General features: G+C 47.7%; 1 protein-coding gene across 4 annotated transcripts in view; it reads right to left on the reverse strand.

Moving 5' to 3' along the window:
- MAT1A (methionine adenosyltransferase 1A) overlaps window positions 1-21,302 on the reverse strand; it is a 40,663-nt gene that overhangs the window by 8,725 nt on the left and 10,636 nt on the right. For 2 of the 4 annotated variants that reach the window (XM_089313590.1, XM_089313591.1), the window contains 6 exons: window positions 10,941-11,103; window positions 10,527-10,645; window positions 6,915-6,992; window positions 5,407-5,529; window positions 952-1,064; window positions 422-565 (listed from right to left, as the gene is read on the reverse strand). In XM_089313590.1, the coding sequence (XP_089169716.1) occupies window positions 422-565; window positions 952-1,064; window positions 5,407-5,529; window positions 6,915-6,992; window positions 10,527-10,620 (552 nt within the window). In that variant the 5' untranslated portion in view covers window positions 10,621-10,645; window positions 10,941-11,103. Of the gene's footprint in view, window positions 1-421; window positions 566-951; window positions 1,065-5,406; window positions 5,530-6,914; window positions 6,993-10,526; window positions 10,830-10,940; window positions 11,107-21,302 lie in introns of those variants that run through there. The other 2 variants (XM_051833046.3, XM_002720971.6) reach the window with 2 other exon arrangements.

Here is a 21,302-nt window from a genome sequence, read left to right on the forward strand (position 1 = left end):
TCAGAACGGACGATTCTGGGGGCCGGCACGGTGGCACAGCAGGTAAAGCCTGGCTGCTCCTCTTCTAGTCCAGCTCTCTGCGATGGCCCGGGAAGACAGTGGAGGATGGCCCAGGTCCTTGGGTCCCTGCACCCACATGGGAGACCTGGAAGAAGCTCCTGGCTCCTGGCTTCGGATCAGCCCAGCTCCAGCCATTGTGGCCATTTAGGGAGTGAACCAGTGGATAGAAGACCTCTCCCTCTGCCTCTGCCTCTCTGTAACTCTGCCTTTCAAATAAATTAATTAATCTTGAAAAAAAAAAAAAAAAGATGATTCTGTGAGTGCCTGGGCAGAACATTTTCCAGGTGGAAAAAACAAAAAGAGAAACAAGAGTCAGGAGGGCTGTGGCGCAAGCTGGGCAGGGGCTGCGGAGGCGGCTCACCTGGGTCTTAGAGTCAGGCCTGAGCCAGGGCAGGACGCCGGTGCGCCGCAGATCCGCCATCCGGGCGTTGAGTCTGTGCGCCAGGATGATGGTAAGGGGCATGCACTCCTCCGTCTCGTCAGTGGCATAGCCGAACATCAGACCCTGGGGCCGGGAGACAGCACCCTGAGCAACACCCAGCCGCACAGCGGTGCGGTCCAGCACCGAATCACTGCCCACTGCTGCCTTGGTGCCTCTCGGCTGAACGCTTTGCACTGGACACTTGTCCCTGGCCCCCAGCACTGCAGGAGTGGGGGACAAGCAACCACGGCGGTCCACCACACAGCCGTGCCCTGAAGTCACTGCCAGCTCACTCCAGGCACGTCCCCCACCCCACCCGCCATGCTAGGGTGACGGGACTGCCCCACAGGGCGAGCTGGCTGTGACACACCAGTGCGCCTCACTCACGCTCCAGCCTGGGTCGGGGCCCTGGGGGAGACAGGCTGCCCCGCAGTGGGGCCCATGCAGTCCTGCCCGCAGTGCCGAGATACCTGGTCTCCTGCACCAACGTCCTCTTCGTTTCTGTCCAGGTGGACGCACTGGGCGATGTCTGGGGACTGCTGTTCCAAAGCCACCAGCACGTTGCAGGTCTTGAAGTCAAAGCCTAGGCCGAAGGGAAAGCAAGTCTGAGCTAAGCGGGGCTGCCCATCACACAGGGGTGTGTGGGGCTGGGTGACCTCTAACCAGCTGGGGGGGGGCCTCTTTAGGCCCCCCACTGAGGCCCAGTTTCCCCAGCTGAGTGTCTCTATCACATGGAACTCTTTGGTCAAAGAAAAACCTCCATGGTGTATTTCACTGGACTCAAGTGTGTCTTGGTTAGGAAAAAGCATCCATCTTATACAGAATTGCAGGGTAAAGCCCAGGAAGACTACCCTGCTCTGGCTGACGAGCAGGTGGCCGACTCGTGGTCCTGGCTCTTTCGACTCTCCCCGAGGCACCTCCCAGAACCCCGAGTGAGGATCACTGCACTGAGGGCCAATCAAGGGCCCTGCCAACGCTGTCAATCAGAAGCCCAGCAGCACACCCGCCTAAGTACCAAATATACCGAACACGCACAGCACACATGAACTCTCTGGAGAGACTCCCGGGACCAGAGACCCCTCATCCTGCGATATGCACTGGCCCGAGGCAAGGGGTCAAGGCCTCCATCAGCAAAGCGGGGGCACAGAGGTGGAGAGCCACTGCTCCTCAGTGTGCTGGCCGCTGGTTCCAGGGATGTCTCGGCTGACGGCAGCCCCGTGAGGAGGGTGTGCGCAGAGAGCGGGACCTTCTCCCTGCCAGCCCTCAGCAGCTGCGCTGGGACCAGTTACACGGCCTGTGAGAACCAGGAGCTGGCATTCGGTGCAGCAGTTAAGACCTTGCTGGGGATGCCTGCATCCCACGTACCATGTCCAGTGCCTGGATTTGAGTCTCAGCTCTGCTCTCAGTTCCAGCTTCTTGCTCACAGACACCGTGAGAGGTAGTGGTGACGGCTCAAGGATCTGGGCCCCTGCCACCCACATGGAAGACCTGTTTTCCTGGCTCCTGGCCCCAGCCCAGTCCCAGCCACTGTGGGCCATTTGAGGAGTGTTCTAGCAAATGGGAACTTCCTCTCTCCCTCCCTTCCCCACCTCCCCTCTCCTTGTCTCTCATATAAATCACACAGATCATTTTACAAACAGGGGCCAGTGTTGTGGCAGAGCAGGTCAAGCTACCCCTTGAGATGCTGACATCCCGTATGGAAGTGCCAGTTCAAATCCCTGCTGCTCCACTTCCAAACCAGCTCCCTGCCAATGGGGCTGGGGAAGCAGAGGAAAATGACTTAATACTTGGGCCCGTACCAGCTACACGATAGACCTGGATGGAGTTCACGGCTTCTGGCTTTGGCCTGGCCCAGTCCCAGCTGTTGTAGCCATTTGGGGAAAGAACCAGAGAATGAAGATAGATCTGTCTGTCTCTCAATCAATCAATCGATGTCTCCACCCCAGGGACAGTGTAGTGACAAACTCACCAACCTTCCTCCTGAATCCCAACAGCCTCCCTCCTTTGGCCTAGGCTCCACCCAGCACGCCCAGGATGGGCTTGTGGACAAACGCACACAGGCACAACTGTTGTTCAGGAATGAGCTCCAGGTGGGGATCTCTTGCCAAAGTCAGCCACTCTCAGTTTGACGCAGCCCTTGCTATGTGAACTTCTTTAGCCAATGTGAACTCAGGATTGGCCTTAAGCGCATTCTATCTCTACTAGGTCTCTCTGCCTAGGACATTCCTCCTCCGGCTCCCCACCTTGTACGCCCACACCCGACTTGCTTGTTGTAAGGGCCCCTGGACGTTAATTTTGGCTCCTTCAGCACTGGACACCTCTCATTGTGCCATCCACAGCCAGTCCCTCCACACCAGGAGCATCAGGTCACTTTTGCACACACACACACACACACACACACACACCCATGCCCGCTGAGTCCCAGGGAATGTTCTGGAATGTGCAAATCAATGAGCTGGGACCAAGTCAAGAGGTGCAGGGCTTAGAAAGCACAGAGATCCCAACGACTCCACAGCAAAGAGAAAGAAGTGTCCCTGGGCCCAGGCCTTGCCTGGGCAGCCATCACTGCCCATGGCAGTCCGTGTGGTGCAGGTCCATTGACAAGCATGGGCACAGGGAAACTCTGCCAACTGAGCCCAATCCAACCAGAGCTGAGCTCTCTCTCAATTCTACTTCTAGGGGATATTATCTCCTGGAAAATGTCTCTGCAGAACAAGGTCTGAATGTACATAAACAAATTAGCTTTTCCTGGAAGAACAGGGCCAGGTGGGGGTAGGGGAGAGGCTCTGTGTGGAAGGAAGCTGCTGCTTGTGGCCCGCACACACCCCCATGTCCTGACTGGGAGGATTAACTTGCACTCACTGCTCTTCCTCCCAGCGATTCTTGGCACCACCCCAAAACACCTCTCGTGTGCTGAAGTGACTAACTCCCCGTGAATGCTCCGGGCCGAGTCAGATCATGGCCGACTGTACTTTTGCATGTCTGTGCCATCACATTGTGCTTCATGTCTCTCAAGTGAGACACCTGGGCTCTCTCACTTACAAAGGTGAGACGCAGGGTCGGTGCTGTGGCGTAGCAGGTAAAGCCACCGCTTGCAGTGCCGACATCCCATATGGGCGCCGGTTTGAATCCCAGCTGCTCCACTTCCAATCCAGCTCTCTGCTGTGGCCTGGGAAAGCAGTAGAAGAAGGCCCAAGTCCTTGGGTCCCTGCACCTGCATGGGAGACCCAGAGGAAGCTCCTGGCTTCAGATAGGCGGAGCTCCGACTGTTGAGGCCATCTGGGGAGTGAACCAGCAGATGGAAGACCTCTCTGTCTCTCTGCTTCTCCTTCTCTCTCTGTGTAACTCTGACTTTCAAATAAATAAAATAAATCTTCAAAAAAAAAAAATAAAATAAAAAAGGTGGAGCACAGACATCTCTGCCTACCATGAACCACAGAGATGTCACATATCACCTCCAAACGACCGATATGTGCCCCAGGAAGAAATGGCACCTTCTAATAGTCACGGTCCTACTTTTGAGTCTTGCTTACAAGGCAGGTGTAGAAGTAGACCTTGCAGTTGTGTAAGGTTACTACATCTCTCAGACATCTCAAGGGATTAGGAGAGAGCCAGCAGAGACCCTAAAGGCAGTTTTCATTAACAATTGGAACTGCAGGGCAGGCGTTTAGCCTGGGGGTTAAAATGCCCCACGACCCACATCAGCCTGGGTTCGATACCCAGCTCTGGCTCCTGACTCCGTCTTCTCACTAATGCAGATCGTGAGAGGCAGCAGGTGATGGATCGGGCAATTGAGATCAAGATGAAGTTCTGAGCTCCCAGCTTCAGCCAGGCCTGGCCCCAGATGTTTCAGGCACTTAGGGAGTGAACTAGCAGATAACAATATTCTCATTCTACTTCTCTGTATCTATCCACCTGTCTGTCTATATATCTCTATATCTCTCCCTTCCAAATTGGATAGATAGATATTTAGATAGATAGAGATACAGATAACTGGAGTTGTTTGAATACTGCCAGATAGCATCACAGAACCTTTCGGGGCCAGAGCCTTCCCATGGAAGACAGTGTGGATAAAGGGCCCAGAGCCTCCCACGGAATGTCACTATACCCAGGCCCTCAGCGCCTGGCTCTGAAAGCCCTGGCCTTTGACTGCCTCTCCAGGCTGTGCTGCTTCCTGGCCTGCCCAGGGTTGGAAGCTTCAATCTGCTTCAGTCCCGCAGTCCTTCCAGCTCTCACAGTCGCCTGGTTATGCTGGCGCTTCTCCTTCATTCCCTGCAAGGCCTGTGCCTCACCTCTTCCCGGGGTTTTAGCCCCCATGCCACCTGGCACCAAAACTAGCCTGGGCCAGCCTCGCTCCTTCACCGGCTGTGGGCGCCAGCTTTGCAGTGAGTCACTTTTTCCCATGTCTGTAATGGGAAGCAGCACAGTTTGGTGTAAGGCGCAGGGGTCCCAACCCTGGAAGCCACTCACTGCCTGAGTGGGCGTCTATGTACGTGTCCCCTGCCAAGCCTCCACCCCACCTCCTCATCTGCCTAAGAACCATGTCAGTTTCCGAAAGGACCAAGACCAGCACAAAGGCAGCAGCACCATGCCTGGTGTGTCCCCAAGAGAGGGCAAACTCCCTTAATCAGGTGCCTCTTTCTTTTCCAGAACCTTTGCCAGCACCAAGAAGGCAGGGCCTTAACCAAAACCAGCCGACAACAGAAGGACGCAGGCTGGTTCACCTGTGCCCAGCCACCCAACTGCCTTACTCCTCCCCGTGCCTTCAACCTGGCGACCCGACAGACAGGTCTAGGATTGTGTTTTTTCTCCCTGCAGGGTTTGTACTTCCAGAAGACTGAAGGCTCAGGGCCGGCCCAGCACAGCAGGGAAGGCACTCCCAGCAAAGGCCCCCGTGTACCCCAGGCCCAGACCATCCCCCTCACCCTTGGCAGAGTCATCGTAGCCAATGTGCTTGATGGTGTCTCTCACTACTCGCTGGTAGTCCACCATGGCCACGGAGGTGATCTCCCCACACAGCAGCACCATGCCCGTCTTGCACACGGTCTCTGCAAGGGAAGAAGGAAGAGGTAGCAGCCCCAGTCGAGGGAAACGCAAACGCTTAGGCCTCTCCTGCTGCAGACAGAAGGACTCTCGGGGGCCTGATGAGGAACGGACTCCAGGAGGGTACTAATGCCAACCTCAGGGGCAATGCCGGCACCAAGCGCTGGAAGACCTGCTGTCGCGTGCTACCGGGAGAATGGCGCTCTTGGCAAGAATCAGTCACACTGGAGTTTGACACCAGCTACTCACTGCTTGTGTGATCTTGGAAAATTTGCTTCACCTACATTTCAGTTTCCTCAACCATTCAGTGGATTTAATAACACGACTGCTACATGGGCTCAGATGAGACAATGGCTGTATAACGGTGTCTCTCTCTCTATCTATCTATCTATCTATCTATCTCTCTCTCTCTCTCTCTCACACACACACACACACACACACACACACACACACACCCATCCGCTGCCAAGTCACTACTGCAAGCTGTGGGAAGGGGGATCCCAATCAAAGGGTCGAGGCAGACCAACCTTCTCTCCAGCTATTTACAAGGTCATCTGAAGTCTCCCCTAAGATGCCATCAGAGAGGGAGGGGCAGGTCTGTGCAGTGGACAGGATATGGTGCTGACAGTGAGGAGTGTGGGGCTCTGGTCTCCATGCTGGGCCACCCTTACTCCCGGGCTTTGGCAAAGACCTGTTGCAGCTGGCGTTGCAATGCCATAAGTAAAGTGAGCAGGCTACATCTGGGGCCCTCCAGGCTCTGCTGCTGTGCCAAAGGTTTTTGTCCTGCAAGACCTTCTGCCTACATGAGTCTCCAGGAAACAATGAATGATGCAAATATAAAGGAGGGCTTCAGTGCTGGAGTTCAACATTAATGTCTCTTAGGAAAGCTGATGGTTTGATTGAGAATAATCAATAAAGATGCTACCCTCCTGTTTGCTGTCAGAGGGAAGGCATGAAGTTTTTTAAGATCTGAATAACACCATAAAGAGGGAGGAAAATGAGGGGAAATCCAGACATCTAAGGGGCCATCACAAGCCCCTGTGGAGAGGCTGTAGTCCGGGACCACCCAGGCAGCTGCCTGCTTCCAGCTCTTTCATCTCATCTTCAAGATGCATCTCAGAGCTGTGACAGGTCTCCCTGTTGAAGGCATCAGGGCGGCCCTGTTCCCAGCCAATGCCCTGACACTTACAGTGGCCAAGAGACCTCAGGACAACGTCTTGCTGGAATGAATTACCAAGTTGTCTAGTGGTAGAAACGCTTTCCTCCCTGCTTCCTACACAGGGAAGGTCACATAGTGAGGAAACACTGCAGGCCGGAGGACAACGACTCTGAAACGGAGGACCAAGGCTGCACTGGGCGTCTCAGCCCAGCAGGAAGGGACTGCCCTTACCGCAGGCCACTTTGGCATTGGGGTCTTGCTTGAGGTGAGCATCGAGCACGGCATCGCTGATCTGGTCACAGATCTTATCTGCAAACATGGATTGGAACCACATAAATACGAGGGGCAACAAAACTGAGATGGTGCAATAGACATTCCTGTCAGCTTATGTATCGAATATGCATACCTAAGAGGGTATTTTTTTTTAAAAATGTGAGAAACCAGAAATATTTTGGAATTTCCATTTCTTCCCATAACTGTCTAATTTTGGATGGCATATATAATACAAAGTCACAGCATTCCCTCCCCCTGACAAAAAAAAAAAAAAAGAAGAAGAAATGCAAAGGAGTCTTCAAAAAGTTTATAGAATTTGAGTATTTTGAGAAAAAACTCATGCATGAATTTCAAAAATGTTTGTACTGAAACAAGCTAGTTTTTTAATCCCACCTTCTGTGAACCTTTGAAAGTACTCCCGGGTACCTTTAAATTAGCTCAGAGTCTAAAACAACTCATGGACGTATTCTTCAACCTAAGAAGTCTCTTCTTCCAAAACATAGTCCCTTTAATTCTACCAACTAGGAAAGTCCTGTAAATTAAAGTTACAATAGTAATATCAGTAACGTTCAGCGCCAGGACGTAAAATCAGATGGGACAAACAGCTGTACTGGCCTGCAGATTCCACAAGATACAATGCAGCTATAGCAAGTGCGTGACTCCACCCATAATAGTTCTCCCAGGAAAACCTCCACAATGAACGCTGCCTTGCATGGACATCTCTCTGACGGTCCCCCACTGTCACTCAGTCTCCCCAAGGCTAGAGGTCCTAACAACTGGGTATGAAGCCTTGCAGTTAAGGTGGGATTGACAAGGGTTCAACATGAGCTGGGATTTGATCATAAACTTCTATTTGCCTTATACCCATGACTTGGTCTCCCAAGTAGACCACTCAACAGAATTGTGGAAAAATCCACTCTTGCTTTGGGATTATACAAAGGGAAAATACTCACAAATTAAGAACTAAAAATGACCTCTATTTAGACATACTGCAGCTCATTTAGTGTTCAAAATACCCACAGTCTGCTCTCTTTTTGAAAATACTTGTTTCATGTATTTTAAAGGTAGAGCGACAGGGAGACACCAAGAGAGAAAGAGATCTTCCACAGGCTACCTCATCCCCCAAATGGCTGTAATAGCCAGGACTGGGCCAGGCCAAAGACAGTAGCCAGGAACTCCATCCAGGTCTCCCACATTGGTGACATGGGCACAAGTATTGGGACTATCATCAGCTGTCCTCCCGGGCACATTAGCAGGGAGTAGGATCTGAAGTAGAACAGCTGGGACTCAAACTGGTACTCTGACAATGGGCTGTGGGTGTTGCTAGCTGTAGCTTAACATGTTGTACCATACCACTGGCCCCCACAGTCTGCTCTTAATAGAGTAATATTTTAAAATTTCTATTTATTTTCCTTTTTAAAAAATGCAGAGAGAGAGAATGATGTTTCATTTGCTGGTTCATTCATTAAATCTATGCTCCTGCCAGTGGCAGATCCTGATTGTAGATCAGTTTGTCTGAGTCCACACCCCTTCCAATGAATGTCTCCTGTTACTAAAATGCCCTAGCACAAACGTGTGATGGCCACTGTGCGCCTACCCATCATGAGTCTTAGGGGGTATTCCCATGAGGACCGTGAGTGTCTGCTCACTTCTGGACCTAGTTCACAGGTCCCCACCCTGCACAGGAGAAGGGGACGGTCATTAGGGATAAAGCCGGAGCTGAGCGAGGCGTCAAGACTGTGCACGGGCTGAGATCATGCCTGAGGCGGTCCTTTCTGAACTCCCAGGCTTCTAAAATTTCTGCCGATATCATTGCTAGGCTTAAGTTAGCCAATAGGTGATTTTCTTGGAAGCTGAAGAAAATAACACTAATTTTACCTTTCTGGTGGAGAATCATAAATCAAGGTGTTAATAACAGAGTGGCAAGCCAGAGGTCACCATGCCTTAGAAGAAGCTGATTTACTTAGACAGTTATAGTGACAAGTGAAAAAGGAATCAGACATACTCATGGGTGGCCATTAAATAGACCAAACAAAACAAAACAAAACAAAACAAAACAAAACCCTGATTGGCTGGGATTTTCATTCTCTGTCCCCTGAGCACATTGCTGTCCTGTACAGTGGGCATGCTGGGGACCACTGGTCACTGTATACTAAAGGAACCCCCCTCCAAGTGGAGTTAATCTTTCTCCTAACCTGCATGTGATATTTGAAAGCCATGGGTGTGTGGACATCAGCAGCATATGTCCAAGCACAGGTACAGTAAACTGTCACCTCTAGGGCAGGGGGATTTTTCCCACTGAATCAAGCTCAGCCACATACACGATCCACGAGGTGCTCAAGGTTTTCCCCACAGCACCACTACTGACATTTTGTACTGGATAAGTCTTTGCTGCAGAGCTATCCTAAGCATTGCAGGATATTTAGCAGGACATCTGACCTCTATGAAAACAGATGGAGTAGAACATTCCCTGCTTTGCTGTGACAACCAAAATTGTCTCCAGACATTATAATGTGCTCTCGAGGGAGCAGAGGTAAAACTGCCCCCAGCTGACCACTGGCTACAGCATACTGAAGAGAGAGTGTGTAGAGATGTCTGAAGCTGAGTTACAAAGTGTAAAAGTTAAATTCCTTTAAGAACAAGAACGAGGAATACGGAAAAAGGTAGACTTGGTGGTAAAGTTGTCAAACATTTCAAATACTCAAGTGAATTTAGAGGAAGGGCTTCAACACAGAAGCCAAGGTTTCCAGCCCCCACAGCTGTCTGAGAACAGCAGTTCTCAAACTGTGGTTCCCACATCAGCAGTATCAGCATCTCCTACAGGAATTTACTAAAAATGCAAATTCCCCCAAGACCTCCTGACCCAGAAGCCCTGGGAGAGGCATCCAGCACTCCGGGTTGCTGTAAGCCCAGCGCATGACGCGGATGCAGCCTGAGGCTTGAGACCCTCTGTCCCGCAACTGGAGGCTCTCGGCTTCTCAGCATGGTACCCGCCATCTCCAGGGAAGCCTGTCGCTCTTCCCCACATCACGGTCCACCTACCTTTCAGGGACCAAAGCAATGCCTGGATTTTCTTCCTCTTCGGTGATACAGCTGAGATTCTCAGCACCTGGAGATCTGGCTCAGCACAGAGCAGAATGCAGGGCCGCGGGTTTCTAAACCGTGCACGCTCTGCTTGCAGAACTGAGCGACCTATGGTCTTGTTTGAGCAGCATTCTATTGATTCAAATTCTCACTGACAACAGATTCAGATCCTTACTCCAAAAATAAATAAATAAATAAACGTATAAAAAGTTAAGATCTGATGACACATTTCCCATGATCATACCCTTAGCCAATCAACTGCTTGCTCGCTGTCACAGCCCCACGGTGCTGTACCGCTGGTGGTGGGCAGAGCAGCATGGACCCTCAGCTCCATAACGTGTCACAAAACTATTCCGGATTGTTTCTCCGGAGATCCCTGACACGTAACTCACACTCGTTGTTTTTTAAGACCTGTAGCAAAAGTGACTCCCTCGGTATACACTGGGGATGGTGGCCTCGCCAATGTGTCCAGGACAACCTACTTACCCGGATGTCCCTCTCCTACAGATTCTGATGTGAACATGAAGGCTCCTTCGTCACTTAGGGAATGGTCACACAAGCCATCCACCGGTCCGTTCATCTTTCCACACCTCTGTACTCAGCTTCTGCAAGGGAACAGTTGTAGGGCTGCGACTCTGCCCGATTTGTTTCTACCTTTAACCCCGACAGGCTTCAGCACGGTCCCAGGGGTCACTTCTGCCTAACTGCCTGCGAGCACGTGAGAGGAGGGTGAGGATGAAAAGGGAGGGAGTGGACGGAATACAGAGGTGTCACTCCCTCTGGCTGGCCGGAGTTCCCTCCTGATGACTCCTATATATGGAAAAGTGAAAGTGCCTGAATAATCATGTGAGAAGACTGGAGTAGTCCATTTCCGGGGGGGGGGGGGGGGAGTCTTCTTACCTTGAGGAATTTTCGGTCCTTAGCTCTGATCCCTCAGACTCTGAGCATCGGCCCAATGGAAGGCAAAGAAGGCTGCCGAGGTCTTGTAGACCCGAAGCTCCTCGGAGACTGCCCTTCAGCTCTGCAGGTAATCTCTGTGCATATCCAGGGTCCACATCCCACTCTGCAGGGCGGGGGTCTGTGGTTACTCAGGGACACAAACTGGCGAGGAGAGACTTTCCCAGAGGTATGGTTCAGACTAAGATTGCAACACTGTGTGGGTGTGCTGTGGGGTGCTCCTTCCTCCCCCATGTCCTGTCTGGATTGGGCTCTTCCCTTTCTACCTCCTCAGGGCAGAGCAGGAACATACACCTGTATTCTGAGCCAGCTGCGATATTATACAACAGACTCACTTCAGAGGAAAACTTCTGCGAGCCCTCATTTTTCTGCTAACACAAATCATCTAAACTCAGCTCCTTTAAGATGCTAGTAGGCATATTAACAAGCAAGATGTTAAAAAGTAAAGTACCTGGGTAGATAACAAAGAACAATGTCTTAATGTCTTTTTAATTTTTGTGGGCTTTTGCTTTTTGCTTTTTTTTTTTTTTTTTTTGGAAAAGGACTTGTAAGCAACAGTTTCATTATAGGGAAATTGTCAAATTTCAGTTTCCCAAAGTTTCCAAGTGATATTACATGTCTACATGTTTAGTTTAATATATATTTGATAATATTTTTATAATATATATTGATAATATTGCCTGTGTTTATACCTCTTGCGTTATTTCTGTGTTAACCAAAGAAAAGAGTAAACAGAATCCTCTCTTTAACTCGTCCATGTACTAAATGACACATCTCTCCCACTCTCAGACCTAGTGGCATCCTCACGCCCACAGAACAACAGGGAATTGAGATCACAGAGAATGAGAATGGGTAGAGAAACCAGTCCCCACTAGAATGCAATCAACCAAAACCCTGCACATCCAAGGTTGGTCTGTGGAAAGCAACAACTCAACTAACAATTCTGGTGACCAAATCCTGCTCCGTGGTATGTTATTCAGGCTCAAATTCTAGAGTTCCAAATTTTGAGTTTTGCTAATTGGTCAGCAGAGTGGCAGTACAATGCCTCCAAGGAATTAAAAATATACTGAAGTGACTTCTTAAAGGAAAATGGCAGAGATTTTTGTTCTACATTTTTACCAAAGGCATTTAACAAAGAGTATGTTAATCTGCTTAGGCACAAGACTGCTGACATTCCAAGAAAAAGGTGACTGGGAAGGGATGGACAAATGAGGAATCCAACTGGGACTTTAGACAACACAGCCTTGTCATTGTTGGTACACAGGACCCCTCCTGTTTGCACTTAAAATATTTCAACATTTCTGTCCCTTTGCAAACTTTCTCTGAGTACACTAGTTTCAAACCTGGAGGCAATATGAGCTAATGTTTAATTTGAACTGTAGATCTGGGTTCCCCTAATAGTGAGAGCTCTGTGGTAGCCATTATATTCTAAATTTGCCTGAAGAACAAGATGAAGTTTAAGCATCAAGTGCTCATTAGAGTTTGTAGAGCTAGCAAGAGGACAGAAAAGAAAGCAACAACCACCCTATGAATTCTAAAATGAGTAACAGAAAATCATGCTACGAACAGGTGCTGGTGGGGGAGAGGAAAGGGGGATGTCCTATGAAGAGAAGTGGTACTTCCAGAAAAGTGTGTGGGAGGCTGTTGCAGCCGGGACAAAAATTCAAAGTGAGGGAAGTGCTATGGAAGGTACCAGTAGGTGTTCAGTACCCATCTCATGGGTGAGTTTCAGATAACATCCCTGATAAATTCTAGCATGCCTTATAGTCTTTCAGGAAATATACATTAGGAAAAAAAACACCATCAGGTGGTTAGAAGCGTAGGCTTTGGGCTGGTGCCATGGTTCACTTGGTTAATCCTCCGCCTGCGGCGCCGGCATCCCATGTGGGTGCCGGATTCTGTCCCGGCTGCTCCTCTTCCAGTCCAGCTCTCTGCTGTGGCCCAGGAGGGCAGTGGAGGATGGCCCAAGTGCTTGGGCCCTGCACCTGCATGGGAGACCAGAAAGAGGCACCTGGCTCCTGGCTTCGGATCGGTGTAGCTCCGGCCGTGGCAGCCATTTGGGGGGTGAACCAACAGAAGGAAGACCTTTCTCTCTCTCTCTCTCACTGTCTAACTCTACCTGTCAAAAAAAAAAAAGCAAAAAAAAAGCAGCAGCATAGGCTTCAAGCTGGAGCACCAGGTTAGCCTCTATCCTGTGCTGCAGCCTGGGACAGGCCTCCTTATCTCTCTCAACTGCTGTTTCCTCATCTGTAGAGCAAGTTAAATAATCACCTACCTCATAGCATTGTTGTGAGAACTACATGAGACCATTCAGGTATGAGGTATTGAGTACAGGGCTTGCACACAACAGAAATTTAATATTAAGCAGTCTGTATTCACATACATGATTTTCTTCTAGATAAAAATATATCATATAGTACGTATATATAATTTTACATCTTTCTGTGTTTTGACAGTGCACCATGGTACTTTTTTCACTTCTCTACACACAGATCTCATTTTTTAGCACTTGAGTTGTATCCCACAGTGTAAGTATACCACAAATCATTTAATCACTCATTCTCCAAAGACTGAATGTTTTCAGTGTAGCCAATTATTTAATATCCCAATCATTTTTGCACTGAAGATACTTATTCATAGGCATATTTTTGCAAAGGAACAAATAGAGGGCTCTGGCAATGCTAAACTAGCCAAAACATTCCACCTTTGTAATAAATTTTATCAGTTGAGTAAATAGCAATTCAACCAAGAATTATAATAGTAGCTTCAATATGCCCCTTTAAGAAAGAATTGGCAAATCCTGGCAAAAACAGGATTACGGTGAGAGCTGAACTCACAAGGACTTCATAGCCCTAATTTGCCATCAGGAACACAAATTGAGTCCTCGCTGATGCACAGGCTGTCCTGTTCTCCGTTACACATGAACTGTCCTAATGAACCCCAGCCCCGCTGATTATCTAAGTCCAACATGTCAAAGGCCTTCAGTTGATCTCATTTCCATGGAGCAACTGTCAACTTTGAAACTTCACTGACAAACCCCTGAAGAAACGTGGCTTTGGAAATGAATCTCACTTTCAATCAGGTTTACCCCTGATGAATCGCTGAATGCAGCATCCGACGAAGAACTGTTTCCAACAAGCAGTGCATATGAGCCGCACTGAGCAGTTTTTCCAAGGGGCTTTGAGGGCACCTGATACCAAGCAGCACCGTGGGGCAGGACTAGGGGGAAAACCCTGATGGATATGCAGCTGAGAAGAAAGGGCAGTTTCAAAGACACACACTCTAGAGCAGCACTGCAAGTACTATTTCCGTGCAAGCATTTCTGAACTTTAGCTAGATGTGCCTCTGATTTACACGGCATCATAACTGTATGGAATGCTTTCAAAATGACCTACTTTTTTTGTTGTCATAATCTAATTTAAGTACGCACATTTTCCATATTTGCCATCCTGGAACGTAATTTATTTATGAAAGAAAGATAAAATTGATCCAGATTGTACATTTTTAAATTTTCAGATAATCTCAGCAATGTGACCTTCATTGGGTACAAAGTCCAAGTAAGTGCCCAGTATACAACAGCTACTCTGAGGAAAGTAGAAAAATCCATGCAAATTCTTCATGGAACAAGCAATGCCCAAGCTGGGCCCCAGAGAAATGACAGAATTTAGAAAGGCAGGAGACAGGGAGACAGGAGCCTCTGGAGGAGAGAACAACACCAGACAAGAATCCATAGCTGGGGCCGGTGCTGTGGCACAGTGGGCTAAGCCTCTGCCTCTGGCATTGGCATCCCACATGGGCGCCAGTTCACGTCCCTGCTGCTCCTCTTCCAATCCAGCTCTCTGCTATGGACTAGGAAAGCAGAAGACGATGGCCCAAGTGCTTGGGACCCTGCACCCGAGTGGGAGACCCAGAAGAAGATCCTGGCTCCTGATTCCAGCCTAGCCCAGCCTTGGCTGTTGCAGTCATTTGTGGAGTGAACCAGGGAATGGAAGACCTCTCTCTGTTTCTCCCTCTCTCTGTCCGTAACTCTATCTTTCAAATCAATAAATCAATACAAACTTAAAAAAAAAAAAAAAAAAAAAAAAACAGAATCTACAGCTGGTGCAGAAGGGCAGGGCCACGGCTCCCTCTGGGAGGGTGGGGGCAGATGACTGGACAGGAGGGGGACAGATGGGCAGTCGAGGGCTCCAGGCAGTTAAGCAGCTCTGCTGAGAGGCAATGAAATGGCAGTTTCAGTCTGACAGGAAAATGCAAGCTAGAAGGCAGGAGGGAGCCTCCAAGAACAGAGACAAGTTCATACTCTTGCCTTGATTCAGGAGCAGCCTAATGGAGAACAGCCCCTGAGAGGCTCATGGAATACAGTGCTAATCTAGATATGAATTTTCACTTTTCCAAAATGGAGTGCTTGCCTAAGTAGCATTACCCCTTCCTCCAAACACACACTCTCCCGTTTCCGAAGCTTGAAATCCTGGGAGGTCTTTTGATTTCCTGGTCCTCGATATTCACATCCAATTTCCATAAAGCCCGTCAATTCTTTTTCAACGGTGCCTTGGGATTCTCCCCCTGCGTTTCCATGTCCACACAGCTACCATGGCAATCATCTTTGTCATCTCAAGTTTGAGTCAGACACCAGCTGGCCCCACTCCTGAACTCTGAAATAACCCTTCAGGGGCTGGTACATGTGGCACATACCAGTTGCTTTCTGACAGCTACCTAGGCAAATAAGCAATCTCTCACTAACAACCTCACTCAGGGAAGAAAACCATATTTACATAGTGAAAGCCAAATCAATCTCCTAGAAATACTTCTGCTTTGAAATATCTCCAGCAGTCAAAAGATGAACTGTAGCATCAAGATATGAATTATGGCAATATCCTATTCAGAAAAAAAAGGACAACAGATAATATACAATACAATAGCCTTTTTATAAAGCTAAAGACAATTTTAAAAGCACACTTTTTAGAAATAGGAATAGGCCGGTGCCATGGCTCAACAGGCTAATCCTCCGCCTTGCAGCGCCGGCACACCAGGTTCTAGTCCCGGTCGGGGCACCGGATTCTGTCCCGGTTGCCCCTCTTCCAGGCCAGCTCTCTGCTGTGGCTGGGGAGTGCAGTGGAGGATGGCCCAAGTGCTTGGGTCCTGCACCCACATGGGAGACCAGGAGGAGCACCTGGCTCCTGGCTTCGGATCAGCGCAGTGCGCCAGCTGCGGCGGCCATTGGAGGGTGAAGCAACGGCAAAAGCAAGACCTTTCTCTCTGTCTCTCTCTCTCTCACTGTCCACTCTGCCTGTCCAAAAAAAGAAAAGAAAGAAATAGGAATAAAAAAAACCATAAAGAAGAGCGTGATGTCATTAGAAATCGTGGGCTAGAGAATTCTAGGGTTCCATCCCTCCACAAAATCAACTAATAAGCCAAAAGCATCTGAATCAACTTTCTGTATCTCTGGAATCAAGTCAAGAACTTACAAAAATCCCAGTGAAGAAAGAAGCTGCTACTTGGCTTTAAGAGAGTGCCTGGTTCTTCAGCTGCCTACAGCATCTGGCACAGTGGTCAAGATACTGCTTGGGATCCCCATGTCCCCATCAGTGTTCGAGTTCAAGTCCTGGTTCCAGCTTCCTGCTAATGTGCACCCTAGGAGAGGAGACAGCAGATAATGGCTCAGATAGTTGGGTCCCTACAACCTCTATGGGAGACCTGGATTGAGTTCCCAGTTCTGGGCTTCAGCCTGCACCAGCCTCAACTGTTGCAGGCATTTGGAGAGTGAACCAGTGGGAGATCATCTCTTCCCACCTCCCTCCCTCCCTCTGACTTTCTAAATAAATAAAAATTTTAATTGCCTGCCATCTCCCACTTTTCCAATCAGTGTGACAATGAGGAAGGCAGCCCAGAATCCTAGTTCAGGTTGCTAATGCCAGAGTGAGCAAAATGAACCTTATTCTCCAAGAGCTGCGGTTGCGTATTTTAGCCGGCCTGTATGGTGGCTCGAGAGCTCAACACAAGGGCATGATTTTTGCTTTGTCCACCTCAGAGTGTTTCCAGGCCCACAGCAGCTCCCTAGGCAGTGCTTACCAAAAGCATTTAAGGGCAAAAACGTTGGCTGCAGTATATCGGGGCAAGGAATGACACTCAGGACAACCAATAAATAGATCAAAAAGCTTTGGGTGGCCGGCTCCATGGCTCAGTGGGTTAATCCTCCGCCTGCAACACTGGCATCCCACAGTTCTAGTCCTGGCTGCTCCTCTTGCAGTCCAGCTCTCTGCTATGGCCTGGGAAAGTAGTGGAGGATGGCCCAGGCACTTGGGCCCCTGCACCCATGTGGGAAACCCAGAAGAAGCTCCTGGCTCCTGGCTTCGGATCGGTGCCATTTTGGCCACCTGGGGAGTGGACCAATGGAAGGAAGACTTTTCTCTCTGTCTCTTTCTCTCACTGTCTGTAACTCTACCTCTCAAATAAATAAATAAGAAAATTTTTTTTTAAAAAAAGCCTTGGAAGGAAGAGGTTGGGGAAGAGATACACAGGGGAACAGGGCTTTTAAGAACTATCCTACCGGAGGGAATCAAGAAAAGGCAGTGCCTGCTCAGAGCTGGGCACATGCTCAGAAGAGGCCTGAGAGGACTCCATGCTGGCATCCCTGGTTCAAGCCTCAGGCAGGCAGGAAGTGCAGGCTACAGGAGAGCAGAAGAGGGCCTGGCTGGGCCACCTGCAAAGACTGTGAGGGCGCTGTGGCTGTGGCTGTGTCTGTGGCTGTTTACTTTTTTTGTTCTTTCCTTGGCCTGAGGCATTTAAGGAAGCTGACAAGAAAGTAAGACCACTCACAGGGAAAAAGAACAAACAGAGAAGGTCCCTGAGGAAACCTAGGCGTTGGATTTATTAGAAAAATATATTAAATAAACTACCTTAAATATGCTAAAAGAGCCAAAAGACAAGTGGTGTAAACCAGGAGAATAATGTCTCAAATAGATAATATCAGTAAAGTGATTGAAAACATCATAAAAATGAGTCAGATAGGAATTCTGGAGTTGAAAAGTATAACAGAGCAGAAAACTCCACTAGTGCAGTTCACCATTATATTTATGCAGGCAGAATAAAAGAATAAGCAAATAGGAAGATAGGTCAGTGGTGATCCTTTCACCTGAGGAGTAGAAATAGAAGAAAAAAAAAGAAGAAAAAGAAATAGAGCTTAAGAAGCCTGTAGGATAGCACCAACCGTAGCAACAGACACATAATAGGAGTCTCAGAGGGACGGGGGGTACGGGGAGAGGGAGAGGGGGAGAGAGAGAAGACATTCGAAGAAATAATGGTCAAAACTTTCCCAAATTTGGTGAAAGATATAATGAATGTCTGTATTAAAGAATATCAACAAATTCTGAGCAGGATAAATTTAAAGAGATCCACATCAAGACATTTTATAGTCACATAGTTTAAAGCCAAGAAAAGAATCTTGAAAGTAGCAATAAGAAAGCTATGGCCTGGGAAAGCAGTAGAAGATGGCCCAAGGCCTTGGGTCCCTGCACCCACGTGGGAGACCCAGAATAAGTTCTTGGCTCCTGGCTTCGGATCAGCACTGCTCTGGTCATTATGGCCATTTGGGGACTGAACCAGCGGATGGAAGACTCCTCTTTCTCTCTCTCTCTCTCTCTGCCTCTGCCTCTGCCTCTGCTTCTCTATAACTCTACCTTTTGAATAAATAATAAAATCTTTTAAAAAATCCAACAGGAAGATGTAACAATTATAAAGATTTATGTACCTAACAACAGAGCACCAAAATATATGACTCAAAAACTGACAGAATTGAAGAGAGAGTTCTACAATGGAGTTTCCAAATCTACATTTTCAATAATGGATCAAACTCCTCTCTTTCTCTTTCAAATAAATGAAGAAATCTTTTAAAAAATAAAAAATAATCATAGCTATAGAGCTAGCACTGTGGCTAGCGGGTAAAGCTGCCTCCTGCAGTGCCAGCATCCCATATGGGCACTGGTTCAAGTCTCAGTTGCTCCACTTCTGATACAGCTCTCTGTTATGGCCTGGAAAGGCAGTAGAAGATGGCCCAAGTGCTTGGGCCCCTGCACCCATGTGGGAAACATGGAAGAAGCTCCTGACTCCTGGCTTCAGATCAGCCCATCTCCAGACATTGCAGCCATTTGGGGAGTAAACCAGTGAATGGAAGCTCTCTCTGCCTCTGCCTCTCTGTAACTCTGCCTTTCAAATAAATAAATAAATAAATAAATAAATCTTTAAAAAAAATCATAGCTCAAACAACTACAAAAAAGAATTTTAAGGAAGTAGAACTCTTGAAAAATATTATAAAACAACTAGGTTATATCTGGCATATAACAATATCTCTATATATTATAATACATATATATCTCTAAAATTCTATCCAAAAATCGTAGAATACACATCCTTCTCAAGGCCAAAGACAACAATCCCCAGGACAGACCAAATGTTAAGCCACAAATCTCAGTAAGTTTAAAACTATTGAGATCATACCAAGCATCTTCTCCAACAGCAATAGAATGATGCCAGATATCAGTAAGAAGGAATGCCAGAAAACATACACAACCTGGAAATTAGGTAATTAGGTGCACTCATGAACAAAGGAGCCAAAGAAGAAATCACAAGTGAACTTTTCAAATATTTAAAGATGAATGACAGAGACAGCATAATATACCAAAACTTGTGGCATGCAGAGAAGGCAGTACTCAAATTTATACTTAAAGCTGTAAATGCTTAAATTAACAAAAGAGATTCAAATCAATAACCTAACTTTATACCTTATGAAACTAGCAAAAGAGCAAGTTAAATCCAATGCTAGTGTAAGGAAATGAACTAACAGAAATTAGTGTGGACGTAAATGAAATAGAAAATGAGAAGATAACGAAGACAAAAGTGATTAATTGGGAAAAAGTCAGTGAAATTCAAAGTGTTCAACACATCAAAAGCAAAGAAAGAAAGAGGCCTCAAATATCTAAGATCAGGAATGGAATTAAAGATACTACTACAGATCCTATGGAAAAATTATCAAAGAATACTATGAACAAGGATATGCCCACAAGATATCCAATATGAAATGGTAAAATTCCTTGAAATACATAAACTGCCCAAACTGACTCAAGAAGAAGTACAGGCTGGCGCTGTGGCTCACTAGGCTAATCCTCCACGTAGCAGCGCCGGCACATCGGGTTCTAGTCCCGGTCGGGGCGCCAGATTCTGTCCCGGTTGCCCCTCTTCCAGGCCAGCTCTCTGCTGTGGCTCGGGAGGGCAGTGGAGGATGGCCCAAGTGCTTGGGCCCTGCACCCACATGGGAGACCAGGAGAAGCACCTGGCTCCTGGCTTCGGATTAGCACGGTGCACCGACCGCAGTGCGCCAGCTGTGGCGGCCATTGGAGGGTGAACCAATGGCAAAAGGAAGAGCTTTCTCTCTGTCTCTCTCTCTCACTGTCCACTCTGCCTGTAAAAAAAAAAAAAAAAAGAAGAAGAAGTACAAATGTGAAAACAGTTATAATAAAGAGGTTGACATGCGGGGGGATGCATGGTCCCGGGTGAATGAAGTCAACCCCTGTTGCTTTCTTTTTCTCTGGGTCCTCCACAAGTTGATCTCAGAAGCACAACCCTGGGACGTGCACAGCAAAGTGAAATAAGTAAAATGCAGCTTTCTGGATAAAGGATGCAAAGGGGAGGCTGGGAAAGGCAGTGGGCGTGGCAGTGGAGCGAGGCTCACACTGAGGAAGTAGCTCAGAGAAACACCACATAAAGGTGCGCATGCGTGGACCGGACCCTGAGCCGCATACCAAACGCCTCCATATGTGACCCGAAGGACAGGTCATCATCCTGGTCCCAGGTCATTTCTGCTGATTAATTTAAATCAACTATGGTTAGATGACATATTTTGATTGATTTTAAAACTTTTAAATTTATTAAACATATGTATTCTTTCTTGGAAAATGTTCCATGAGCGCTGCAATCATTGGATGGAGTATTCCATAAATGTCACAATCAAGTTAGTTGAAAGAGTTGCTCAAGTTTTCTCAAGTTTTCTGTAGTCCTAATGATTTTTTGTCTCATTGTTCTACAAATGCCTAGGAGTTGGGTATTAAGGTCTCCAACTATTATTTTTTAGTTGTCTAGTCTTTCAGTCCTGTTATTTTTTGCTTTATGTATTTGCTTCACATATTTTACCTATTGGTAGGTATATGTTTATAATTGTTAAATCTCTCTAATGACTTTGATCCTTTTATTCTTTTGTTACTCTTTGACTTAAATATTTTCGGCAAAACTTATTTACATTGTATCACTTTTCCA

The sequence above is a fragment of the Oryctolagus cuniculus genome, chromosome 15 (genome assembly GCF_051225735.1).
Source record: "Oryctolagus cuniculus isolate XC-2025 breed Fujian yellow rabbit chromosome 15, ASM5122573v1, whole genome shotgun sequence".
NCBI lineage: Eukaryota > Metazoa > Chordata > Mammalia > Lagomorpha > Leporidae > Oryctolagus > Oryctolagus cuniculus.